Below are 27,429 nucleotides of genomic sequence, written 5' to 3' on the forward strand. Positions count from 1 at the left end.
TTTGTTCCTGAACTGTTTGCTATTGTCTTGTCCTCACGTCTGTGATTGTGCTATTTCAATCAGCTGGTGTCCTGGGCTGCTCCCGTTTTTTTTCACTCCTCCTCTATAAATTGCTTGATCTGATCCTCCTGCTGGCACTTGAGATCCGTCTTGGAAGATTTGTTTACGCACCGAGCAAAACGGACGACAAATATGTGGAGTGCCGGGTGGAATATTCTGATTTTATCGTTTGCCTCACTTGCCTCAGGTAAAGTACACAAAGAAATTAAAATAATCACAGATTATGCATGTTTTGATATTTTAACTGATGATACTTGATATTCCAAAAAAAAAAAAAAAATAGCGCAAGTTCCTAAGAAATGCTTTCCACCATCGGAGTACCCGTCCACCAGACTAGCCGAGAAGTATACCAAGAGACCGAGGTTTAACGTCGGGGAGAAGGTGTACTATAACTGCGCCACAGGCTTAATTCCTCACAGAGGCAGTCGGGCCGTGCAGTGTGTTAATGGAGAATGGACCAAGCTCACACTAAAATGTGAAAGTAAGTACTTGACATACTTATTGGCAATCCAACTTAGTAATTAAAAAGGCAGACATACGGTTAAAAATTACTTATCCTGTCTGAGGCTTGACGTGGAGGATGAGGATTTAAAGGGATTTAAAACGGGCCCATCAACAGTCTGAAGCTGTCTGAAGCTCTCTAGTGGTTAAATGAGAGACTTACATGTTGTTCAGTTGATGTCTTGACTAAATTCAAGAAGAAAATCAGCATGGAAAAGAGTTTTATTACGTTTTTTTATTCATAAAATATTAAACCAAACCTCAGATACAATTTTAACTGCTGGACTATGAGATGACATTTAATATTTTAAATGTGAAAGAGAAATGTCCTTAAAACCTCTGATACTGACTACCATTACTTTGTGTTTATGGTCTTCAACTGAGTCTCTAGTCTACAATATCTAATTCGTTTTAATGTCCTCAAAGCTTCATTTTTGGACTTGCTCATGTCGACAGATCCTAGTTAGTAGTTAGGAACTTTTATTGTCTACATTTTTGGAAATTATCTTTGGCTTCACCACACAGCGTTAAAAACAACACAAGACGGTGAGCTCAAGTGGCAGGCAAACAACAACAAACATGATTTTAAATGCATACATATAGTAAAAATGAAGTCCAAGATCCTGAATGCATATCTTATCAGTGGGCAATGTCTCATCCTTGATTTATTTTTAGTACTGAAAACTGTACTAAATAGGTATCTTTTGGTAAATTTGATATGTTTTAGTCTTTGGTAAAAATCAAGTCTTTGGAATCAGTATCTACTCTGCTGCTCTGCGTAGGCGGATGACTACAAGGAGACTATTGTGTGTCCTAATAGTGCTTCTAATCTGAATTTCATAACTGCAGCACAAGAGCAACCTGTTTTTAAAACTACAAAGATGAGGTGTACAGTAGTATACGCCACTACAACTATATCGCCTTATATCAAATATTTATATAAATTTTGACCCCAGTACTGTACAACACAGAATAATTGAATACTTGTGATTATTATGATTGCTCAGGGTCAGGCACAACTGGGCTCTTGAAGCTTGTTTTGCTCAAAGACCCTTTACATTAGTAAATGAAACGCCTCTATGATAAGTCCCCCCAGATGCTTGTGGCAAAACTCACTTGGCGAGCAGGCTTTGCAGCAGGTTATGTGAGTTGTTTTGCAACTTTGTAAAATAAAGCTGTCTTGTTTCTCCATTTAATCCCCCACCTCCTCTCTCTCATATTTCAAACAGAGAAATCATGTGGCAATGCCGGAGATCTGCCAAATGGGCACTTTGAGTATGAAGGGAATTCATTTGTTGGGGAGAAGGTTTACGCAGTATGCAACAGTGGGTGAGTTGTGCCTCTATAAACTCATGGTTATTTGGTTTGTATAAACTGTTGAGTTTGTGTTTGACAGTATGTCCTTGTTGACAGATACACTCTGAAAGGACGCAACTACATGATATGCAAGAAGACCGGCTGGACTGGCAAATTCCCCTCTTGTGAAGGTATTCGGCATTCTTACTGACTCAGTGTTTTGTTGTTTGTTTTTTTTAATTAATAAAGCAAAAAAAATGTACACACGTACATACACACACCCAGATAAACACACGTACACTCACAGATACATGCCAAAGTATGCGAAACACTAGTGAGCCAGTCATATTCTTTACACCATGATTGGCAGCACCTTGAGGAGTGTTGTGTTGTTTTGTTAATGACGTGAGCAGTTTTGTGTTTTTTGAGAATGAGTAACAAATACTTTGGAAAAACTATGACGGTATTTTGTTTAATCTCTTAATTCATCGAAACATATTTTCCATCATGCTAACAAAGTTGGCAAACTGGCTTTGAGTTGTGCAATGTGAAGTCACGTAAGTTTCATCTGATTTGAAAAGGAGATTATTACTTTGGATTAATCAGGTGCTCAGAGCTAAACCTGTCTAATAGCACATTTTCCTCCAGGCATAGCAGGATTAATTTGTTTTTGTGTGATACAGACAACCCCAAAATAGCCCGAGCAGAGTGTATTGTCTGCATTTGCCAATTGAACACCTACTGTATATCAATTATGTGTTCTGGCATTGATTTTATATATTTTGTATGCATTTCTAGATTTTTGAGCATAATTGGGTAAATCTTACTTATTAAACATACCATGTTGTACACTTCCATAGAAAAGAATACATGTTAACAGGAAAATTATTCTGATTTCTTCAGAGGGTGAGACCACCTGCTCAAGTCCTGCTGTGGCCAACTCTGTGAAGAGTGGTGGATCTGTTTCTGTGTACCGTGTGGGAGAGAACGTGACCTTCACCTGCAGCCCAGGTTTCCAGCTGGATGGAGCTCAGCAGGTCACATGTGGGCCAGACGGCCAGTGGCAGCCTAAACCCCCACAGTGCCTGCCCTCACCTGATAAAAATGAACCAACGACTGGCTACGAAGGTGGGTTTAATTTCTACTAGATGCTCACTTTTGCCAAAGGATTTTGGATCTAAACTGACACTTTCCTGGCTGGAAAATATCAATCTGTTCAGCAGGTAAATGTGGGGTACCAGAAGCCATCCAAAATGCCAGCCCTGCTGACAAGTACTTCAAAATGAAATCGTTCGCTTCTGGTGACAGAGTCCATTACGTGTGTAGTATTGGATACACTCCATCAAGGGGCAGCAGATATCGCATGTGTGACAATGGAAAATGGACACCGATAACACTCAAATGTGAACGTAAGAACTCTTGCAATCCTTTCACAATCAAGCCTTTCTCTTATGCTTTATAAATGCTTTTGGATATTATGTCTGAGGTCTATGAATTTTCCCAGTCATGCTTTAGTGTTGTAGTGTTTTTTTTGTTTTGTTTTGTTTTTTTTTTTTTTTTTGGTTTTTAAATGTACTTATATTTACTATATTCTCTTCAGCCACTGTTGTTCAATTTTTAATATAATATTAAAATGAACACTTTATATCAGAGCTTAAACTCCTTCCATCCCAGTTAACATCATGTTTTAATCTTTGGCGTATTATTAATACATGATAATGCAGCATAAACCCTTAAAGGATAGGTTTACAATTTTTCAAGTCCATCTTATAACAGTAAGGTTTCCATATGAATATTGAAATAGGTTTTCTTGCTGTAATCATTTCTCCTGTTCATACTGGCCATTAGAAGATCCCCTCCTAATGTACAGTGATGGGGGACAAAATCCACAGTCCCCGTTTTGAACAAAAAGTTTATCTGATGATATGAAGCTTCAGCTGTCTGAGTTAGTCAAATAAAGTGGATATCTTTCACAGTTAATCTTTTTAGTAAAAAAAAAATTCCCTCTTTGTGTCTCGATGGACTTTTTTTTTTTGTTTTTTTTTTTGTTTTTTTCCTTTTCAGTGGCAGTGGAAGGATCATAAGAAAAAAAGAATTTGGCCCTAAAAAAAACAAAACAGTAACTTTAAAAGATTTTGACTAATTTGGATGGCTCAAGCCTCATTGGCTTCAAATAAAAAAAAAAAATTTTAATGTATTTTTGCATGGAAGGAGGGCTGTGGCTTTTGTCCCCCATCACTTACATTGAAAGAGCATCATTGAAGGATCTCCTAATGACCAGTAGAAACATGTCAATGTTCATTTGGACGCCTGTTTTTAGGACAGATTTTAAAAAAAATTTGAGCCCATCCTTTTTAAAATTGTTGAACTTGAGCTGAATTACCAAAATGACAGTGTTTGAAGCCTAATCTTTCAATTTTATTTATTTTTTTTTTTTTTAATACTGTGGCTGGGAAAACAACGGTTGCCTTGAAGGTGTGAGGTGGTTCAGGAATTCTCTACATCTCTGCTGACAAGTGATTTCAAAAATGTTGTAATGTCTTTATTAAACTACTACAAAAACTTTCCCTCTTCATCTTCAAAAGGAAAGTCATGTGGCTCTGCGGGCGAGATTCTAAATGGACAGTTTATGTATGATGGAATCGAGTTTGGAGACGTTGCTACAGCCGTCTGTGATGAGGGGTAAGAAAATGCTTAAAACTGCCTGAAGCCTGGCTGCTTTCTTACATACTGTTATTCATTACACTTAAAAGCTTTTGTATTCTCCATCACTCAAAATGTGACTTCATACACATCCTGTCCTCAGGTATATTCTTGTGGGAAAGGCAACCAGAACCTGCATGAGTAACGGCTGGGATGGACGTATTCCCGTTTGTGAAGGTGCAGTGATTTTAACATGAATACCATTGTCAGGTAGCTTTGAATTGTCCTTCCTCTTCAGCTTTTGAAAAAACCTCTTTACCTTTTCCAGCTGTGGATTGTCCGGAGCCTCCAGCAGTGGCAAATGCTGAGAGGAGTGGCACAAAGGAGTCACCTTACATATACAGGAGTGTGATTCACTATAAGTGTCGTGTGGGAAGACTTATTGGACGAAAGGAGATATGGTGTACAGAGGATGGGACATGGAGCTCACCTCCTCCACAGTGCAAAGGTTTTTGACATTATTAGTGTCACAGCAATCTTTTTACTGTTTTTTGTTTTTGTCATGAATAGAATGAAAACTGAGTTCTGTTTCCTCACAGAAATGACATGTCTGCCTCCAAATGTTCCCAACGCCTACTGGATGGGAGCTCACACCAACCAGTATCAACACAGGGACACTCTATATATCGAGTGTAAACGTGGCTACAGTATGACTGGCCTGAACACCATCACCTGCGGTAGTGATGGGAAATGGTCACCTGACCCTCCCACATGTGGAAGAACACGTAAGCTATCAATTCTTTTGTAAATCTGTTACTTGATATTAGTTTTGCTAACACTTTTTTAAAAAAATTTTATAAACATTTTTCTTTTGTGGCTTTTGTTTTCAGAACGGAGGACATACCAGCGGCACTACTAGACAAGCTGAAATGTGAGCTGCAGTTTAAACCATTAAACAAAGGCCAGTGGAAGATGGGGAAATATAGTCCTTTAAGCTACACTAAATCTTCCTTCTAAAGCAAACCAATGATATACTAATGATATATTTTTGTTATTTCCTTGACTTTTATAAACTCATTGTAAAGACATTAAAGTGTTTGAAATGAAGCTGAAGTACAGTATGTTTATTTCGATAAGTGTTTTGGGCAAGAACAAGTACAAACTTGTTTCATTCACCTCTGTACATTTGTTTTTTTTTTCTTTACAGTTGATAATGTTATGTGTATCATCTCTATAGACTAAACGGTGAGTGAGCATTTCATGAACAAACAAGCTACAAGAAAATAAGAACACCAATTCCATTCATTTAAAAAGACAATACAAAATCCAGACATTTCTTTACATGAGCAATAACAATTCAAGTGCAAATATCATTATCAACTCTATGATACATCATAGCAAACTCTCGTTAAAAGGCAACAATTCAAACCAAAACAAAAAAAACAGGTTGCAGGAAAGAAGCTGATTTCTGGTGGGAGGGGAATTTTGGGGGAATGAGGGCATGTGGGCCAAGGAGTGAGCATGCTGTAATGTCTGGTTGCATCTACATGGAGATATAAATGTAAATAATCAATGACTGAAGCTGGAATTGAAGTGCGTGTTTATAGAGGAATTTCTAACTGACATGAGTTCTTCATAGTTTGGCCCAGCATCGCCCTCAAGTTTTACAATGTCTTCAAAATCCTTTTGTGTCATCCTGAAGTTTGGGTACTTAAAGATACTGGTTGGTACGTAAATTAAGTGTACCATTCCACCTATATATATATTTTTTTATTTACATGAATGGGGTTGAAAAATCCTCCCCAAAAAAGTCATTACATATCAGAGATCATCATTGAGCATCGACTCAATTTAATTTCTTTAGAGGGTTGAATATACAGCGTAAGGGTTGGGATTATCGTTGTCACTAGCCCACTGACCATGCAGTCATCTGCACCAATGTGACTGCATGACTGTGGTGGTGGTAATGACTTTTAAAAAGTAATAGTCATGACATTTTTGGAAGTATACTTATTCACTTTCTTGTGAAAGACTCCTTCTTGGAGTCCTGTAGTCACTATGAGGTTGCCAGGCAGCTAGCAAAGACCAAGAAATAGTCTGGTGAATAACCCCTCCCTCCCAAAACCTCAAGTTGTTTTTACACTTTGGTTTGTGTACAGATTAAACAAATGAGATATTACAGTGTTAATATGTGAGCTTTAGAGGAGTTGGTAGGCGTTAATGTTAATGTCAGATAGAGCCAGGCTAGCTATTTCCCAGTGTTTCAATTCTTTATCATAAGCTAAGCTATCAGCTGCTGGCTGTAGCTTCATATTTAGCATTCAGACATGAGAAGTGGCATCAATCTTCTCATCTAACTCTCCAGAAAGCGAATAAGCATGTTTCCCAAAAATGTCAAACTATTCCTTCTAACTATTTAGCAGATTCTAAAATGAAGCAGTATTGGATTTTTACTAAACTTAAATGATTTTTACCCTGTTTTGAAATCCCAAAGATTTCACAAGCTTTGTTGCGGGTCACAGTAGGGTGTAACCAAAACTAAGGTGTGTTACTTTCATTCATTGCACTTGTACTAAAAAGGTAGAATGACGGGTTCTAAATCTAGTGCACAAAACGACGTGACCCATGGGCCGTGGGCGGTCTTTGGAAGAGCTGTCTTCATTGGGACAGACCAAAATGTGAGTGGGGTGTTTGAAGGGGTATTGGGTGTCTTTGGATTTGAGACGGGTGGGACGTCAAGGGCAGAAAGTGATTCTGGGGTCCTGCGTAAACAAATTAGGATTAAAGAATTCAACCCTCGTCTAATTTATTTTCATTATTTACAAGATTGGAATAAAAACACAATAAAACTGGTAGTCCACAGACAGGCAATGTGAGATTATCAATTTACTGTGTGTAAGAAGTATTTCAGATTCTCAGCTTCCTTTGTTTTAAACCTATAGACTATTAGTGTGTAGAGTACATCAGAAAGACAATATGAGATTGAAGAATTAAAGTGACCTTTTACAAGAAGCAGCAAACATAATGTCCCTCAAAGACATTTCTCTCTCTATCGCTCTCTCAGAGACATGTTCCACTAGACATCACATTATCTCGTTTCTGTGGCTCTCCCAATTATTAGTTTGTTATTCATTTCCCAAATGTCCACTGTGTTCCTGGAATGATAAGCCACCTTTTAGTATTTGCTTTAAGTTGCCTTGAAAAAGAGCAACAGAAATTATCTGAAGGTTGGAAAACGCTGGTACAGTTTAGACAGACGGAACAAAACGCAGATTAACTGTTTTAACAGTAAAACCCTTGGAAACTGCTCTAAGAGCTCAAATATAGTAAGGCTTTGAATGACCTGGAACGCAGCTGCGACATGAATTCAACAACTGCTCCTCCTCGAGGACAGCACACAAGACACTGAAGATGGTACCAGGGTTACACAACACTTACACAACATTTACAGTCATACTTAATGGTAGGAGTTGGAGCTGGAATTCAGACCACTCATTTAGCAAATAAAAACAACAAGCTCTATCAAGCTCAAACCGTCACTCTGTCAAAGCACAAAACGTCACTCCTACTGTCTGAAATAGGCGTCTCTATTATTTTTATGGTTTCATTGCGTCATTGCTCGACACAATAGAAACCAAACCCACTCACATACTCTACATCCCTACTAAATGCTTAAGCTCGGGATTGCAGACCTGTGCTGAATTGAAACTGACCATAACCCCTAAAAACACAAATGTTCAGTATTTCTCAGGTCTGCATAGTGTTTATTGTCAAAGCCTATGGAAAATAAGAGAGGGTAAACATACTAGTATGTCTTGTGTGTTTAAGTCCTGTGAGAGTTGCGGGATGTAGCCTGTAAGGTGGAAGGGGATGTCGGGGAGAGGGAGGGGGGGGTCACGATCCGGTGCTTCAGCAGCTGTGTGACGTTTACTTGTATGGTCGCAGGAAAGCGGAGACTTTGCTGCTTATGAGACGGATGAAGGAGCGGGGAAGCATCTCGTTGGACTCCCGAGTGGTGTACTTAAAGTAGTTGTTTGGGTGAGCCAGCACGTCAAAAAGAGTCTTAATCAGTTTTTTATCCTGTAGTGACGAAGAGACAGGTGTAAATGCTCCACTTGAGACACATATTTCAGTTCTTAATAACTGTCTGAATTACAATTAAAGCTATTACACAATGTTGCAAAAACAAATACACACCTACTATACAATGACGATACATTTTTACTTTATCATTGCACCATCTGACTCATTGAAGTACTAATATGTTTGCTAGCAACAGCTTTGTTCATATAACAACACAGCTTATTGTATTACACAGCATGTAATACACAGCTTATTGCTTAACTGAATAACGTCTCCCAGGTGGTCTTATGTACCAACAATGAATGAAGACAATAATACACACAGTACAAAGGAAGAAAAATGCTAACCTTGAGGATTTCTTGATGGTTTTCTGAGGCATAGAGTCTTCCATCCCGCACTATGTCCTCTACGAGCTGTTCATAGTCCTCTGAATTTACAAAAATGACACAAGATACAATTACTACTCATCACCTCATGAGATGCTGAAAACACGCGGTGTATCCAAAACAGGCTTAGGTGGTGAAATAGTAATATTTATCATCTCCTAATGGAGCCTTGCGATAGTTCAGGCGGGCAAAGAAGTCAAACAATGTGAATGTTTCTTTTAATGTATGTTCATGTTCATCAATTGTTGTGTATCAGGCTCTGCCAGGGGGGTTCCTGAGCTCAGGGACAGTCTTAGTGTCAAGCCTGATCAGATTTGTTTAAGCGTCACATGAGCAGAGCCACCCTGCCCAACTAAAATACATATTGTTGCAGGATTAAAACCTTGACTCGAGTGTCCTGTCTGTAATTGCACGTTTCAGACCATTTAATGTGAATGTGAATATCTGTCTGTTGGTTGGTTGTTTGGTTCACTTTAGCTCAGAATGAAATATCTCAACAACTATCAGATGGATTGTCATGAAATATTGTACAGACATTTATGGTCCCCAGAGGATGAATCCTGTGACTTTTCATCTCAACACCAACAGCAGGTTGACATTTGTGCTTTTTGAGTGAAATGCCACAACAACTAGTTGATTGATTGCCATGACATTTGGTTCAGACATCCACGTTGCCCTCTGGATGAAATGAATTGTAATAACTCTGATGATCCCTTAACTTTTCAACCTAGCGGCATCATCAAATTAAAATTGTAATTCGTCTAATACTTCGGTTTAATACCTGCAAACTTAATGACTTTCCCATCAGCCTCAGCCTCAGCTGTGCTTCATGTTTAGCGCTAATTAACAAATGTTAGCATGCTTAATGTTGTGATTGTGAGCTTGTTAGCATGTTGACATTAGCATTTAGCTCTATGTAGAGTCTCACAGAGACTAGACTTGTCTTGACAAAGTGTTATGGTAACGCTACTGTAGGTAAACCACGGATCTAAAGAATGATGCCTGGGGATTATTTATAGTAACTGGGGTGTTGTTTAAGAAGAGCAAAGTTGTTTTTTCAGTGTTGTAAGCTCCACAAAGTGTATCGGGATGTGTGAATCTCAGAGTTTGTTTTTCAAAAACAGGGCAAATAGAGCCAGATATATCTACATGATTAGATACCACCAAAGGTAAGTCAAATATTTTGTTGTTGGTTTCATTTGGGCAGACTGCCCCTTTTAGGTGATGGAAAACTGAGTCACAGAGTTTCTCAGTATGCAAAGTATAATTTTATAGACATGACAGTTCGTAGTAAAAGCCAGCTAATGTGATAAATGAGCACTTTACATACCATCATAAGTGACGTAGGGGATCTGAAAGCCCCTGGCGCTGTTGGCTTCATTGGACTTAAAGTTAATCCAGAGACGTCTGGAGCGAGCTGTGAAGGCGATGGGCCGTTCATACGTCTGACATGTCTCATAGGTGGTGATGGATGTAGCTGACCCTTGAATGGGCACAGAAAGGACAATGATGGATCATGTTTTCAGAACTGCATGGTGCAATTATAAATATAAACACTGAATTCCACTGAAATAACAACCGGAAAGAGAAACACTCACAGTTCTTCCTCATGACCAGCACATCTCCACACTCATCCTCTGAGGGCAGGAAAATCTCTGGCACCACGATAAGGATCTTGCGCTTGCTGGGCGGGTTGATGTTCCAAATACACTCCACATTAGCGGGGTAATTACCAGGATAGTTAGGTGACTCAATGTAACCCATGAACTCACCCATCTCTCCACCACATTGCCTGTCTAGACGTACACAAACAAAACAAATTAGATTCCAGTTTATTTTTAAGAAACCTTAAGACTCAAAACAGCAATTTTCATACTCACTCTTGCACTGAGAGACACTAGTGGCACCATCAAAATCAGTGGTGGTGTTTCCAGGGCAGGAAATACAGTAGTTCTGTCGAAACTCTGTCTGATAGGTCCCCACAGGGCAGCGGATACACCGATGTACTGTGGTGTTGTAATAATGACCTGGGGAGCACTGAACTGCAGGGTAAAATTGAAGAAACACATTAAGTGGGCAAGGTTTTGCAGAGTATTTGAATATATGTATGTATGTATGTATGTGTATATATATATATATATATATAAATAGCACAAGCTGACCTTTGACCTCACAGTCATGGAAGGAGCTTGCACCCTCCCGCTTGGTGCTCAGTCCTCCACCACAGGGGAAGCACAGTGTCCGTCCCAAGTCTGGTTGGTAGGTGCCCTGAGGGCACGGTTGACAAGGTTTGAACCCATCACTGGAGAAATACCCTGTGGGACACTGGCCTGGATTTGATTTTTGGAACATAGAGAGAGCAGGTTTAAGCACAGCAACCCTTCACTGGACCAGAAATACATGTTTAACATTGTCCCTGGGAACTACCTGCGCAGGAGGAGATGTTTCGTGCTCCAACAGGCCCGTGGCCATCGCTGCCAGGGCAGAGGTCGCAGGCCAGCTGCCCCTCCCTCTCCTGGAAAGTGCCAGGCGGACACTGGACACAGCGCTCCTGCTCACCATGGTAGTAAGACCCTGGCAGGCATCTGACTGAGAAAATATCCACAACAGACTTCAGCTCACGCCACCTTGTATTGTACAGTGATGTACAATAAGTCACTGGAAATAAGGTTACATTCTAACTTCTGAGTAAAATGATTACTCCTCCTGGTCCTGCTCTCTAGTCTTACCACATCGGCCGCTGTCCCTCTCCCAGCCTGGGCCACAGTTCTCCTGAGCGGGAGCAGCCTGGGGAAGTTTTTGGGCAACCTCGTATTCCAAACCTGCAACTCGGATCAGGAAGCGCTCCTGGTTGATGGATTTCTTCAGAGCCTTAATATATGTCTTAACCTGCTTCTCCATACGCTGTCTCAGGCAGCTGAGATTGCAACTCCCTGGTCATGTGTAATTGAATGAAAATAATTATTTAAAAAAAAAATATTATTTACTATCAATAAAAATCTATTTGGCAATACAGTAAAATGATCTCAAGGTCAATACAGGCAACTTTTAATGAGACAACTGACCTGTAGTGTCTCCAGGTTTGACCTCAGCTTCCAGCTCCAAAGTAATCCGTGTTACCTCTTTGTTAGAGGGGTTGCGAGCACGCCGCCCTTTAGTTTTCTTGGAGGAGTCACATTTGAGGTTGACAAATGTCACCAGGCAGTTACTGCAGGGCTGCCCACTTCCTGTGGACATATGATATCGCATAGTCTCTGAGCCAATAATAATAATAATAATAATAATAATTGTTGAACCAATGTTTGAACATTGAGCTCTATACTTTCTTTGGAGGTATGGCTCAATAGTAGCAGACAGTTTATAATAATTGATGTATGTATTCCTTTGTATTTCTACAAAAATACCAGCATATGTATACAGCAATACACACACAGATAAAGACTGACCTGGTCCTAGTGTCCGCCCCCTGTCCTCTGTCCTGCCATTCAGTTTAGGATGTAGGTGACATTTGGCATTTTTAATCTTGAAAGAAGCTGTGTGCTTCACTGGAGGGGCCAAAGTCTCTACAGACAAACACAGAAAGAGTGGGTAGGAGCACACTTCAACAACTTCATCTGTGCAGTTGTGATATAAAGACTGGATTGTTGAAATGTGTTTGATTGTAACAGTCTGGAAAGCAGCCAACCTATGCAGCTCTGACTACTGCTGGAGTTGAGCCTGGAAGGGGACTTCCCTCTGAGAATGGGGATACCACAGCTCACCGAGTAGCTGTTGTCAGACTCTGCAAAAGGTTGCATACAAACAAAATTGAGTTTATTAAGGAATATCATCCACAATTAATATGCACATAACACGAACTATGGTGTCCCAAAATAATCCATAAATGAGTGAGACAAAACTACACTCTTTACAGATACACATAGGCATACAAAAATGCATATGCATACATAAACAATACTTATTGATATAAAGGTCTATGTATCAAGGCTCAGATCATTTTGGTTTTTGTCATTTTTGTTGTGTGTGTGTGTGTTTTTTTTTAAAAATTTAAATAGTTTCAAAATGTGTCCAAAAATCAAAACTCATCTGAAAATGCAAAATTTTGTGAAATCCCTGAGGTTTCCCTTTAATGTTAGAATAAGCCTCAAGTGTCAAAAAAAAAAGAAAAAAAAAGAATGCACAATCCACCACTGTGAAGGAGTTGGCAAAACAGTGGATCCCCAATGGATAGCAATGTATTTCCTAGCTGCCAATAGTGCAAGGTCAATATATATTTAATTATGTGAACTCCATCTGTCATGTCTACTAGTACCTAATAAACAAAGATATATCACAGTGCACACACAGGGATATAATGCTGTAAGAAGATGACAAAAATGTTTATAATTTTTAATTTAAGAGACCTCTGTTTGGTGTTTTTTGATTGCACACTATTTGTTGGTGACATACCTGCCAGATAGTGAGCCTTAGAAGCACAGGTAAGAGAGCAGCTCTCTTTCTTGCCCATCTTGCTGCAGGTCAGAGTGGCTTTTGGTGCTACCAGTCCAGGAGGACATTTCACCAGCTCTGAAGGAAAACAAAACCCACACTCAATCACACACTGTTTTCAATGAAAACAAGAGAGAGAAGGAGAAAGATTGGCAATGCACTAGAACAAGACACCTGACTTGTAGAACTGAGAAAGCTTTCAGTGTGTTTCAGTAATTTAACCACAAGGGGGCAGTGCTGCTACATACCAACACAGTCTTTCCTGTTCCAGTGCAGCTTGTATCCTGGTGGACAGGTACACTCGTAGCTCCCCAGAGTGTTAATGCAGCCATATTTACAACCGCCTCGATTTATACTGCATTCATCAATATCTGTAAATAGATCCATTAACATATAAACATTTAGTGGACATACATAAATCGAACTTAAATGACTTTATTTGTACGCACCTACCCTGTTTATAACACTCTAAAACAGAAAAATATGAGAGGAAAAAAAGGATTTTCATTGATGATGATGAAATCACAAACATTCAGAAACAATCAAAAATCAATTCTGTTGAATTAACAGAAGGAGAAATGATCCTATTAAGAAACAGAACAGCTGGCAGCTGTGAATGAGGAGTTCCTGTGAGGTCATTTCACTTCATCCTGTCCTGTCAAATTCTCAGAAGATTAATGTGTTGCATGTAAATAGAGGAGTGATTCCTTGCTCTGATGTTGCCACATTCAATTTCGTGGTCAAAACTTCTCTGGTCTTCAATGAGGAAGACTTGTGGTAGGCAGTAAATTACAATCACCTTTTCAAACACATGCTGAGCTAAAAACCACTAAAAGCATCCAGGAACCAGATGCAGGCTGGCTGCCATTGACGCCAGACAGAAAATTCGTTTAGTGGGTAGAGCTGAGGATGTGGCAGGCTGCGGACAAGTGGCGGAGACACCGGGAAAGAGACAGAGATAATGGCAGTGATTGATGATCTGGCCCGCTGATATGAAATATGCTCTTCCTCGTCTCATTCAATTATTCACCCTGAATAAAAACAGTCTGCATACCTCGGCACTCCCTGAAGAAGATGATGACTTCATCAACAGCGCTCTGCCAATGTGTAGCCAGAGCTGCTTGGAAATGTTTTGAGAGATGCGCTGCTTATCCTCCGCATCAAAGCGCTAAATGTAAAGGACAAAGAACTCAACAAAGAATATCTGATGTAAGCAGAGCTCATCTGCCAGCAACTGTTGTTTTGACTTCTTTGTTCCTCTCATACTTGAAATATAACCAAATAGATCTTCGCTGACCTTTCTACAGATCTCTTTAGTCTTTTTTTTTTTTTTCTTGCATGCTCTTACAGAGCAGAGCCAAGATGAAAAGGACAAAATAAAAAAAAAGACAAACTGACATTTAGACTCAACAATTCCCTGTGTCATGGAGAGGAATTTGGGAATTGACTCAGGAGTTGACTTCATGGAAATGTGGCAAACTTTCGATTTGAATTAATTTTTTGTGCTTACTCATCAGCAGCTGCATTTATAATCAACTCCCAATCCTACCAAAAATTGTAAAGGGAGTTTCTAAATAGATTTTTTCTAAACGCACAATCTGGAAAGCTTTTCTGTATTTTTTTTCAATTAACTTTCATCTGTTAAGACATAAACTTCAACTGTGTGTGTGTGTGTGTGTGTACTTTGAGGGGGTTAAGCTTCAGTCTTTTTCTTAGATGTACTGTATACAAATGTACACATACCGTACATTTGTCAGTACCAGAAGAATGCATTTCTATCAAGGTCTGTCAAATAAGGTAAATTTGAAAATACTTGCAAAATAGGTAGTCACAACTGCTGCAAGTCTACTTTCTTACCAGATAAGCAAAAATGAGCAGATTGTTTTGCTAGCTGAGAGGGGGAATGGCTGGATATACTCTTGCTTGGGAGGAATGTTGACAGGCCTCAGCACAACGCTTGACAGCAGGTCACTGACCTAATTGGGTTTATTTAGGGTGAGTCTATTGTTAAACACTGAGCACAGCTTTCTGGATTGTTTGGCAGCTATATTTCGGTTGATAAACCACAAGGGGAATAACATAACCTTCGTTATGGCAGGGAGTGAGAGAGTACAACAGGGAGCGCCATAAATCTCTAGGGTTATCTAACAGTTCCGACAGCGCTGATGAAAAGCAAGGGGAAATCATTCATCACCGGCTCTCTCAACAATGGTATAGAGAGTCATTTACGCCTGACCATCTTCTCTCCTCTCAGCAGCTCAGTGTGGCCTGATCACAGTCCATCATGTGAGTGCAAGAGCCTTACAAATCCAATTCTGGTGCTTTTATTCCCTCAGCTGACAGATGATATAGCTGCCTACATGTGGAATGGATCCCATGAACCTATTAGACCCACACAAAATATAGTACAAATACATACAGGGGTGGACAACACTTTACAATATAATACAATGCAATGCCATCACTACCAAACTTGACTCAGTCTAAATTGAAAAGATAAAATAAATGTGAGCAAATATGAGCTTTAGAAAGGTGTTAGTCATTGCTGGGTAACTTGTCTGTCTTAAAACAACAATCAGGTGTTCATATGGACATTGAAACAGATTTTTCTCTCTGTAATCATTTCTCTTGTTCATACTGACCATTAGAAGATCCACCCACATGTGCTTAAACCACAAGTGATGGGGGACAAAATCCACAGTCCTCATTTTGAGCAAAAATGTATTAAAAAGTTTATCTGAAGACAATATGAGGGATAGCACCAAAAAGAATTTGAAAGATATTGACTTGATTTGACTAATTTGGATGGTTGAAGCCTCATATTAGCTTCAAATAAACTTTAAATACATTTTTGCACAGAGGGAAGGTTGTAGATTTTGGCCCTCATCACTTACATTGAAAGTGCAATATGATGGTATCTTTTAATTGCCAGTATGAACAAGAGGATTGATTACATAAAGAAAGACATGTGTCAATGTTCATTTGGGCACCTTACAATTGTTTTAGGACAGACTTGAAAAAATGTGAACCAGTCCTTTAATGGACTAAATAATAATGTCTTAATGTCCCTCCAATATGTGGCACTTGAATAGTAAGAAGGATTTTACTTGGTTTGTTTAATATTGTGGGCATTTTGACTTTATTAGATGGTGAAAATAGAGACACAGATGGGAAACATGAGGAGAAAGAGGTGTATAATGAACTGAACTGGGCATGTTGCAGCAATATGGTATGTGTCACATTTTTTACTTTCTGAAGGTGTAACTAACTGCACTCTAGTGCTTATGCAGACCTCATGATCCCATACACATTACTGCTCTCTAGTCTCAGAAACATTCCTTATTCTACATTCTGTTGCAACATTCCTGATCAGTAGACCTGTCAAACAACAGACCAAAAAAAAAAGAACAAATCACTGCAAAGCTATGTATTTCGAGTGCATATGCTGTCTCTCTCTGTCTTTCTCACAACTACTGTGAGGCCCTGAGGCGCTGGAGACAGCAGCAGATTCTAACTGATGATACACACTCAATCAAAGGGCCGCCGCAACACCCTGATGTGCTCTGGCGGGCCTCTTGCTGCCTGCCAGACAGATCTGACGCACCCCCACACACCTCCTCCTGACACCAAAGGCTGTTTCTGCTATCTGTTCCACACCAGAGTACAGTCAGGTACCTGCTAATGTTTGACGGACATGGTTGTACTCCACCTTGAAGGACCATAAGACTTTTTTTTTCATGTTTTAGTCCATTAACTACAGCACAAATCGTCTACACTTAACATTGCTGCCAAGTGTAGTGCAAGTTCTTAGATTGATTTCCTGCCTTGCAGGCAGCCACCTGTTTCAGCTCATTTTAGTCCATTTCAAAATCAACTTGCAGAGGCTTAAAACTGGCTTGAGATAGGAAATCCATCACAGAGAACATTTTGCTACATTTAATTTTTGTTTTAGTTTACAGTTGTATGCAGGGACTCCTCCATATTGATGTTTTCAGATACTGTGACATCCAGATTAATGAGATTTCATAGCAGTCCCTCTTCACTACCAGCACCATCAATACAATAACATTTTTATTTTTAAAAAGAGGCACAAAATGTATATTTTGATGGATGACTCATCAAGATGTTTCAAGATGACTTGTAAACTTTTCATACATTAACACATTCACACATATAAACTAAAAGCAATCACTGTCTTCAAGGTAGGAAAATAAATTAAAAGACTTTAATATGCTTTGGAAATTAATCAGTAGTTAGTATACGAAATACTTTCATTAATAAGCTAAAACTTATGGTTTGGTTCTTTAATATACATAGCCTATTGCCATTTTAATTAACATTAATGAAATAATCTTTTCCTGGTATGCTTCTTATTAAAAATAAGAGAAACTAAGGGAGGGTCAGCAAAGAGATGTGTGATACACAGGAAGAGTGATGGACAGGAGATGTACATTAAGAGACAAGGCATAGCAGGGAACAGAAGTACTGACTCACCTCCGCAGTGTGCCAGGCCATAGAGGACATAGCCTTTGTTACAAAGGCACTGGAAACTGCCAGCAGAGTTGACACAAAAGTGGTCACAGGCACGGTCGAAAGAGCATTCGTCAATGTCTGTATAGATAGAAAGACACGCTGTTAGACGCTTCTCAGACAGTCACGAAAAAAGATTTTTCAATTTTCAAACAGGACTCTGTTGTCCTATCATGGTATATTTCCAGTTTTCATATTTTGTATTGTATTCATTGTTTGTCAGAAATTGCAATGGGTCAAATCACATGTCACAACAACAACAACAACAACAAAAAAAGGTGGCTTTTGAAAAGAAGACATCTTCTGTTTGGTCCTTGGTATAGTGGTTGACCTCCTGTAGTCATGTAGTTTTCCATTTTGATGCACTGAAATGGAATTTTCAAAGTATTTTTGAAATAACAAGCGGCTACAGCAGGAGTCAAAAGAAAGTCGGCTCTTCACCCGATAATAAGAGCTGGAGGACTGTTCTGTTTTTTTCTTTCCATATAGAGCCTGCCAATCACTTTCCCTCTTCCCCTCTTAACCGTACCACAAATGACCCCGGATTGTTAGAAACCCCATAATCTGATTTCTCTATCTTTCATTCTGACTTCATATGAATATCATGTATTTAAAAATCATTGTAAAAGCAAGTGATCATTGTATTTAGATAAATATGTCACATTCAATATGCATGAATGCAGGAAAGAAGAAACTGAATCGGTGTCTCTGATCCCTCCGACCCTGTCAGTCTTGTCACACCTGCAAAACCACATTGCAACAGCTCCTTCCTGTCTGTCAGTAGCCCCTCTGTCTTATCTTTTTGAGCCTTTCTGCTCTCTTACACGTGCATCCTGATAAGTCGGTTAAATGTCACAGGCTCAAAGACCATATGGATTGATACATGAAGCTAGAGGAGATGGATGACATTTGGTTTTATAAGCATCAAGGTTTCCTTTAATGTCAGCAATAATCCGTGTCAAGCCCAGGCAGCACATGCTGAGAGAAAATAGGGATGTGCTACATCTTTGCTGGATGTCTAATTGGCTAATTTAAGAAAGGTTCCCAGGATTTTCCCAGGAATATCAGGCTTTCATCCACTACATCTGAACCTCCTCTGAGTTATGAGGCAGCGCCAGCCGCCATCAAACAGATGACGCAGGTATTTCACAGCAATTACAGGAGTTCAGTTAAATAATGGGTTACGTTGAAGACACCAAGAAGACAGACTGATAAATGTCTGCACATGGTACACAAAACATTGACATACTCACACTGGGCATAATCTTTCAGAGATAGTACTCCTTAGAAGTGCTGAGTTATTAGGGTTAATACTTGGCAGACATGTTGTGAGAGCACCACAAAGATGAAAATGTGCAAAAGATTAAAAGCAAGTGATCAGTTTACAAAAGAGTGCACATGCTTCTGTGGAAATCCACAGGTTGATCTTTTAAAGTGCTAAAAAGCCCCAAATGTTTTCATTGATACAGACATGAATCAAATCCACCTTGTGTAGATTTTTTTTTTTTTTTTTTTTTAAATAAATACAATTTAGGTTGAACATCAAACAAATAAAAAGATCTTTCAGAATTCGAGGCACCAGTTCAGCACTGAGAGGTCAAAGTTGACCGCAAATAAACATAAAAAGAACACTATTTATAAAAACATAATCTCATACAGTCTTTGCTATTTGTCCCTTCTGGTGGCCCCAGGACATTCATAACAGAAATGGCATAGTAGATGGAAGCAGCATGGCCCGGCACATACGGTTTGAGGTATTGCAAAAGCGATTGTTTTCGGCATATTAAGCATAAACTTTGCTCAGCACACTTTTAAGTGCGGAGTCTAAACCCCTCTGGGAACTAGGCGTGGTGACTGAGTTTACCCTCAAAAAATGTTGCAATAAGTGACGCCAGAAGTCGATCTGCAACTTATCATTATATCATTTTGTGTTGTGCCATGCTAGAGAGAAGATGTGTGAAGACATCTGGAACTCCTAAAACCCTTATTTACCAGGCAACTAAGGTGAAGTATGCAGTGGGTGTTCAAGACGAGCATCGTGAGTGGATGTACGTGCAGGGGGACCATGGAAAAATGAAGTGAGAACAATCATATCGCTCGCGCTGCTGAAAGACTGAAGGAGCAAGATGGAGATCACAAATCAGGGGTTTCCATCCATTATTGCTTCTCTTTGCTGCGTGTTAATCTGCACACTCGTTGCACCAAAACTGAACTGCGTGTCAGGATTCAATTCACCATTTTAATCTCCACCTTCGCTCAAAATAAAAATCTGGAGGGGCAAATTAGCTTTCAACAAACACAACAGATAAGAGCTCTATCGTAGATGTTCCCTCTGGAGAAAACAAGGTATCTGATGAACATCTCCCTGAGTGCCCTCATATGGATTACCAGTGAGAAGGAGATGAGAAGGAGACTTTGGAGGGTGTTGTGGGTGGAGGAATGCTGACAGGGGCTCAGCAGGCATGCCCCATCCTGACTTATGAGCCATGGTCCACTGACAGCAGAGAAACACCATGACTGTTTAAACCAAGATAACCCCAGAGTTCAGTTTACAAATCTCAACACCTCGTGGAGACAGCAAATGTCTATTTAAGTGTAGCTGATGTCACAGAACACCGTGAAACACCATCAAGCCCCAGCATCTATTAACAAACCTATAGTACCATGGTTGTAAATTCACTGCAGGTCACACTTAAACATCTTATAGTTTCAGCTATGCTCATAAGTTAGATGCATGATCGGATAATTATGTTTTGTTTCATTAAAATAATACCTCTCAAACACACAGATAGTATATGTCTGAGAAAAAGGGGGCACTCCAATGGCTCTGGAGGTGCTTATAAATAACCCTGACGATTTCATAGCAATATCATCAGGGTTATCTTGCTGGGCTTGGATTTTTTTTTTCTTTTACCAGAAATCCTGCATTACAAGCTACTAGAGGTATGTAGTTTGAAAGATGAAGGGATTTAAAAGATAGGGAGGGTCTCATAAAAGATGCTATCAAGTTACATTATGTGAAATGTAATTTTTGGAGCTTGCTCCATGCTGGGAAATAAAAGTCAGGATACCTAAGCTTCTGCTACTTTGATTTTGACCATTCATTTCAACCTGTCCCTTGTGAGTCCCTCAAACTTAAGGGCCAGGTTATGTTAGAAAAAAATGGTTTATTCAATATGTTGTCCGATTGCATTGGAAGGAAAATTTGGTAAAGCTGTTCCAAAATGGCTGCACTCAAAGGTGGGTTGAAAAGCCAGGCGTCATGGGAAGAGGAGCGAGATGCAATATTGTTTAAATATGAAGATATAGTGTTGTACTTGGCTGTACATGTGAAAAGTGGCAGAAATAGTGGTGCAAAGAATGAAAAGAAGAAAGCCTGAGGAGAGAATTTCAAACCCTGGCTCCTTTAATTGTTGGTTTTGGAAAGTCACAGAAATTATCGGATGCAACCCAACCAATTCCATCGTCAGAAAAGGCGCAGGGGGAGGGGGTTTCCGAAGCTATTCCACAATCTGACAAGTGGTTCTGATCCCTGAAGCACCTCTTTAATCATAGAGGTGCATACTAACACTAGGGGTAAAACACCAAGGATCACAGGAACAGCTGGACCAATCAGATAAAAGTTTAACCTTTATTGAGGCATGCTGCTTTTATTTTGCCCAGTTCTCATTCCATGGGTGAGAAAAATTAAAGGAATGAGAGGAGAGGATAAGGAGCAGACAGGTGACTCAGTAGTGCAGGGTGTGTGTGAACCTGGCATCACATCACTCAAAAGAGGTTAACTTTATCACAGCCCTCCTCTTCAGACAAAACACACAGCACCAAACAAGGACAACACTGTTCAAAAGTTGCCCCCGTGCACCCAAACAGCACATGGCTGAGTTGGTTAAGGCACGGTGCCACAGAAAACAAGCTGTGATTTACATTCCTACATGCACAGACCACATTTTCTCAGTTGTCTACATTATTTTGGCAAAATAAACTTTGCATTGTTTGGCTCCATATAATGAGAGAAAGGCATCCCACCAAAAATAGATTTGAAGTGACAAGAAAGTGGCTGCAAAGCACAGTGACAAACTCTATGTTTTCATTTACCACATATGATGTTTGTGTACTGTGTACAGAGTGGTGTGATTCAGTACAGCAACTCTAAACCCATTGCATGACATTGATGTGTAGCAGGCTGGATATTGATTGACCACATCAATAAAGAAAAGAGAATAAAAAAATACTATGTCATCTGTTTTTCCACTCAGAGAGAGGCTGAGCTCGGCTCCACAGTTCTAGCCTGCCTGTCTTTCACCAGATGTTTCTGTAGTGGCTTGATTCATCCAAGAACCAGAGGTTTTAGAGCTGGAACCCTAATTCCCCACACCTGTGTTCGGCCACGGCAAACTCTTTATTTGTTCTGCAGCTAGTCCTCCCAGCTCCTGCTGAGCGATGGCCACCACCAAATATAATAGACAAACAAGCCAGAGAGGCCTGGTTTGGCTTCTCTGTGGGCTGGACATCTCAGTGAGTGAAGGAGAAAATTTTGGTTTATTGTTCTTACTAATCAATACATTAAAATCTATACTCTGCTTTTAGATGTTCTCCTAAAGACAGAAAGTATTGAGGACATGCTTTAGAATAGTAGTTCACAGGAAAATGTGTTTTGTTAAAGCGGCAAAAAGGTAGTCACATGGGTTACCAACCTTGACAAGTTCTCTCATTGGTCAGCAGCTTGTAGCCTTTCTTGCAGCTGCACTCAAAGCTGCCCACCGTGTTTCGACACACATGATCACACCCCCCATTGTTGAGACGGCACTCGTCAATGTCTGGGAACAGAAAATCATCAAGACTGGACACGTCAAATCACACATCACAAATGAAAAGGAAAGAAAAGAAACTTAAATGTGCGCTAAGATCTTTCTTCTTACACATCCAGCACATATGAACCAACATTAGAATTCATTTAGAGTCATGCCTCTGGCCACCTGATGAATGTAGGTCCAATACTGACTCTCCTTTGGGCTCTGTTTTTGGTTTCCACCAAAAGGAAAATATCTGGCTTTTTAGCTGATAAATGCTCCATTATGTTCCTGCAGTAGTTGCTAATTTAGTTTGACTGCAGTTTGGTGCTGAGCAGGTAGCACACAAGGGGGTTATCAGAGAGTTTTTGCTGAAAACAGCTGCCTGCTGCTGCTGGAAACTGGGTTGATGAGATGGGTGGTGAGAGCTGTGAAGCCAAAACAATCGGCTAAAAGACTGAAACGCTCTATAGAGCTGAGGGGAACTGAAGAGTTGGACAATAATCCTCTGGGGGTTCATCGCTACCACATACAAGTAGGAATGTGATCCATTGTCGACATGAAAGTATTTATTATAGCGGCTTTCAATAAAAGCTCAAAAAAGTTGTTAAATCTAAACAATGAGGTGGAGATATAAGAACAAAGTTAGGTTAAAAAAGCCAAAGTATGTGAAACAGGATGATTATGTGTTTGGCTGTGCTGACATAACAGCCTTACAGAAACTGGAAATGAGCTTCAGGGATTTCCATACTAGCCCTCAGAAGGGCTAAAATCGGTTTGCGTGACATTGCGTTTACTGTAATGGGATGCAGCTCTCACACAGTAAAGCCTCACGGCAGTAGGGCCTCTGAGTCTTCATTGTCCATCTCCTTCCGATTATTCTTCTCTTTATTTCTGCAGCCAATACCCAATCGATATATCATGTGTTCATCCCTGCTTTTGATGGTGCTCGCTCTGCCTTGGCAATTTTGGCAGCAGTTGTGATTAATTTTGAATCATCATCACAAATGAGGCGTCCGTCTCTTGAGGGAGTCTTCATCATCTGGTTGAAATAAATGCATCAAAAATGGAATCAAATAATCCCTTCCTTGCTTCATCATTGTCTCCCCTCTTCAGAAGTGCCTGGCCTGCAGCGAACCCCTGTCTTCTTGTGCCAGTGCTGCCTGGGTTTGTTTTCCTCTCAAACCAAACTAATATAAGCCAATGTACTTTTATCAGAGTTGTTAGTGTAACATTACAAGCCATAGAAAGCAGACAGATGTCTATCCCTGCTTTTCTGGAAACACAGATTGTCCTCATTCTCTCCAAAGTCGTTTACTCCCTTGTCTGTCAGTAGTGTCTTTGTTTCTTCAGTCCCCTAATATAATTCTCGGTTTTACCCTCAAGTTTGGAATTGATTTTATTAGATGTAATATGAAAAACTTGCTACAGCAGATAGGTTGCTTGAGTTGAGGACGCTCTGCCAACACTCAGAGAGGAGGATGATGGGAAAACTGTCAAGAATACTGGTGGCATGAAAAAATATTACTCAAAATATGCCGCTGAAAAGCAGACGGCAGTGTGAGAGCAGTGTGGCGGTACCAACAAGGGCACTGTAAGAGCATTTGTTGTGGTTGTAAAACAATCATAGTGTTGGAGAAGGTGCTAACATGGAAGGTAAGGACAGCATAAATAACTTATAATAATTAATAATAATTCTTGTGAGTTCCAGGTGGAGAAAGAAGACAAGACATTAATTCGGTGACAGCTGGAAAGGTGCAATTTGAATGCTGCCTGGAAATGCGAGTGATGCTTTACCTTTGCAGGTCTTGCGGTCTGGCTGCAGAGTGAAGCCAACAGGACAGCTGCAGCGGACTCCTGTCACTGAATCATGACATGTGCTATCACAGCCGCCATTGTTCACTGCACAGGTCTCTGCAGGGAAACAAGCACTCACAGTCAGACAAACCCCATAGAAAAATACACCGCAGATGCCGTCTCGGCCTACTTATTTCTCCCCTTCGAAACAGCATACATGCATACTGGTGTGATAGTAAAAATTAGAGAGCCCACTACTATTTTCAGCACTCTTTTTGTGTCAAGCAGGAAACAGAAATGAGAAGCACAACAGATGTTAAGGTCTTCAGTGGTAGATAGGAATGAAGAGGAAACAAGGATAGAGAACAGAGTCATAAATGCAGCAGCTGAATGAGATTAACAGTGAGGGGTTTGAGGAGATGCTTGTGAATAATGAAAGTAGACAGTGATTAGGAAATATTACAACTAACACAGCCAAACATAGGGTTTCACCATTTTCTCTATGTGTATACGTGTGTGTAAAGGTACACAAGTGTGTGCATGTTTGCTTCTCTTTGGTCAAGGTGAATTACAACCTCCAAAAGTCCTTTGTCCTGCAGGACATCTGTCTCTCCTCTATCAAGAGGGCAAAGGTTTGACTTTCAGACAGATGTGGACAAAACCATCACTTTTTCCTGGTTTTTGACAAAACCTTCCAGGCATTTTGGGGATAAAAAAGCAATTTCAGCTACCTAGCCCCTGTGTTGGCTAGACTGATATTTTTTTTTTTTTTTTTTTTTTTTTAAAAGGAGGTAGTCAGTCAAGACAGGAGAGCTGTTTCTCTTCTCTAGACAGTGACAAATTTCTCTGACTTTCATTTTAAGCAACAGTACAAGAGAAATTTGTACTCACATAAGAGAGACTGGTGTGTGCCTTAATAGTTTTTGTCAGCTTTATAGAAAGCCTCACACACTTGAGAAAAGAAAAAAACAAATGAAAAAAACCTTTAGCAACCAGGAACAATCACTATAACTTGCTATAAAGGCAACTGGTCTTCCAGACAGCTCATCACTTATCTCTGATGGACTGTAGGATGCTGGCTGGCGACTCTTCTAAGAAGGAGCCAGCACAGCTGGACTAGTCAAAGACTCCACATGGGCAAGGAGATGGCAGCTAACACGTGGCACTAAAGAGGGAATGCAGCTGCACTGGTTTTTTATAGAGAATGAGGATCCCTTTGGGGAAACACCTAATCCTCTTCACTTAAAATCTAAAACTGCACTGCCTGCAGCGGCCATAATGAAACTTTTTAAAGCTCTTTCTCTCAAATAAAAAACTCAACTATAGACCTGAAATTATGTATCAAAGCAAAACAGGTGCTTACGCTGATGTAATTTTATGTTTTATAGCCGTTTCACAGTCCAGTGGATGTTGTTGCTGAAGGCTGAACATGATGCATGAATATACTGGGACACACTTCAGGTACAGATGAATACAAGGGGGGCCGAAAAAATAAGGTAAACAGTTGAAATCAACATTGCAAACACTGCTATAAAAGTGGGTTGTCTTAGGTTACATGGTACTTAGCAGTATTTGTGATCCTGCTTTATACTTGATTGTACTGTATATGTTCATCACGTCCCTGTTAGTTGGTTTCATCTTCTAGCTGCTACTCTCCTTTGTCATTAGTTTGTATGCGCTTGGTATATATGGTCATGATTTATGAGGCTGTTGCCCTGGATAACTTCAATCATTTTGAAGTTTTGACCTGCCTCTTTTAGCTGTCAAATGCTTACAGCCTAATATGACCCACCTTATACTAGTGTTTGCCATTGTGTTCAAAGTTGAAATCCTTTTCTGTGAGGTGTTTACATTATTTTGTCTACTCCCTGTAGTCGGCAGAACAAAGCAATTCTGCCTCTAATCCTTTGCAGGAAAACGATGGCTCACAATGGGCAGAGGGGGGCCTTCCAGTTAATACCCAACTCCCAACCCCAGGCTTGAGAGTGCAGCACTGTGAGTGCACATAATTGCAAAGTGTGAGCAGAGACAGTTGGCAGATGAGATGATAAGACAGTGTCAGGACATGCCTCCAAAACGCTTAGTCAGGCAGCCATCTCACCAAACTGTAATGATCATGTGTTAAGAGAGCAAAGAAATATTTCTGACATTATGGTTTTGTGAAGACAGAGCAGAGACACACGCTCTCTGGTATGTGCGTGGGTTTGTGTGTTTTGGATGCAGATCAGCCCCTTCTACAGTGCACCGGGTCGGGACCCGCAATTACTGTAACAGTGGGCAGACTTTTGTAAATATTCCCCAATATGATGTCTAGTCTGTTTGGTCTAATGCTGAGCCTTGACAGTATATGTTTCATACAGTGAGGTTCAGACAGTGTACATAATCCTTTAACAGAAGCCACAGGATTTCTAGCTGCAGCACTTCTTCACTTACATCAGAACTGTTGACAAGCAACCTCAATGCAACTTGTCATCAGTCATTTATAATGACCGCACACAAAATACGTCAACGGGCAAGTGGACAAAATCCACAAAAAGGCACAAGGCGGAGTTTCCCTGAGTGTTGTTCACTGGGAATTAATGGCTTTGGTGAACTAGGTCTTTTTTTGTTTGTTTTTTTGTTGTTTTTTTTAGAGAAAATACTGTATTTTCTTGACCAAACAGCAAACATGCAACTAGAGTAAAGATACTCAGAAGATATATGAGTTATCAGACAAAAACGTAACTAAAGCTCTGAGGTGGATGCTCGCTCGGTAATATAAAACCACACAATAAGATAATAAAACCAGTCTGCTAATGTTCTCTTGAGGTGCAACTGTGAAAGTAAAACCACAAATGGTTTCAGAGTGGTTCATT

At 40.0% G+C, this 27,429-nt stretch overlaps 2 protein-coding genes across 3 annotated transcripts in view; one reads left to right on the forward strand and one right to left on the reverse strand.

Moving 5' to 3' along the window:
* The first annotated feature begins 88 nt into the window (after positions 1 to 88).
* On the forward strand, positions 89 to 5,607 carry si:ch73-217n20.1 (complement receptor type 1). The gene is made up of 11 exons (XM_067592793.1): positions 89 to 247; positions 344 to 541; positions 1,791 to 1,890; positions 1,975 to 2,048; positions 2,761 to 2,985; positions 3,078 to 3,266; positions 4,443 to 4,539; positions 4,664 to 4,737; positions 4,829 to 5,008; positions 5,100 to 5,285; positions 5,391 to 5,607. The coding sequence occupies exons 1-11, from the start codon at positions 193 to 195 to the stop codon at positions 5,417 to 5,419; spliced, it is 1,407 nt and encodes a 468-aa protein (XP_067448894.1). The 5' UTR covers positions 89 to 192; the 3' UTR covers positions 5,420 to 5,607.
* A 1,682-nt stretch (positions 5,608 to 7,289) lies between these two features.
* Positions 7,290 to 27,429, reverse strand: part of scube3 (signal peptide, CUB domain, EGF-like 3) — a 73,012-nt gene continuing 52,872 nt past the window's right edge. For both annotated transcript variants that reach the window (XM_067592784.1, XM_067592783.1), the window contains 16 exons: positions 24,575 to 24,691; positions 22,682 to 22,804; positions 17,952 to 18,068; positions 13,706 to 13,828; positions 13,419 to 13,535; positions 12,655 to 12,750; positions 12,416 to 12,532; positions 12,035 to 12,196; positions 11,699 to 11,902; positions 11,397 to 11,558; positions 11,132 to 11,299; positions 10,850 to 11,011; positions 10,568 to 10,765; positions 10,300 to 10,452; positions 8,931 to 9,010; positions 7,290 to 8,580 (listed from right to left, as the gene is read on the reverse strand). In XM_067592784.1, coding sequence (XP_067448885.1) covers positions 8,428 to 8,580; positions 8,931 to 9,010; positions 10,300 to 10,452; positions 10,568 to 10,765; positions 10,850 to 11,011; positions 11,132 to 11,299; positions 11,397 to 11,558; positions 11,699 to 11,902; positions 12,035 to 12,196; positions 12,416 to 12,532; positions 12,655 to 12,750; positions 13,419 to 13,535; positions 13,706 to 13,828; positions 17,952 to 18,068; positions 22,682 to 22,804; positions 24,575 to 24,691 — 2,252 coding nt within the window. In that variant the 3' untranslated portion in view covers positions 7,290 to 8,427. The remainder of the gene's footprint in view (positions 8,581 to 8,930; positions 9,011 to 10,299; positions 10,453 to 10,567; positions 10,766 to 10,849; positions 11,012 to 11,131; positions 11,300 to 11,396; positions 11,559 to 11,698; positions 11,903 to 12,034; positions 12,197 to 12,415; positions 12,533 to 12,654; positions 12,751 to 13,418; positions 13,536 to 13,705; positions 13,829 to 17,951; positions 18,069 to 22,681; positions 22,805 to 24,574; positions 24,692 to 27,429) is intronic.

The sequence above is a fragment of the Thunnus thynnus genome, chromosome 6, assembly GCF_963924715.1.
Source record: "Thunnus thynnus chromosome 6, fThuThy2.1, whole genome shotgun sequence".
NCBI lineage: Eukaryota > Metazoa > Chordata > Actinopteri > Scombriformes > Scombridae > Thunnus > Thunnus thynnus.

Bases quoted from the DNA above. Each gene is read 5' to 3' on its own strand.
- si:ch73-217n20.1 (XM_067592793.1), top strand. From the start codon at position 193: ATGTGGAGTGCCGGGTGGAATATTCTGATTTTATCGTTTGCCTCACTT. The intron at 2,986-3,077 runs GTGGGTTTAATT...CAATCTGTTCAG, and splicing joins ACCAACGACTGGCTACGAAG to CAGGTAAATGTGGGGTACCA. The intron at 4,738-4,828 runs GTGCAGTGATTT...TACCTTTTCCAG, and splicing joins ACGTATTCCCGTTTGTGAAG to CTGTGGATTGTCCGGAGCCT.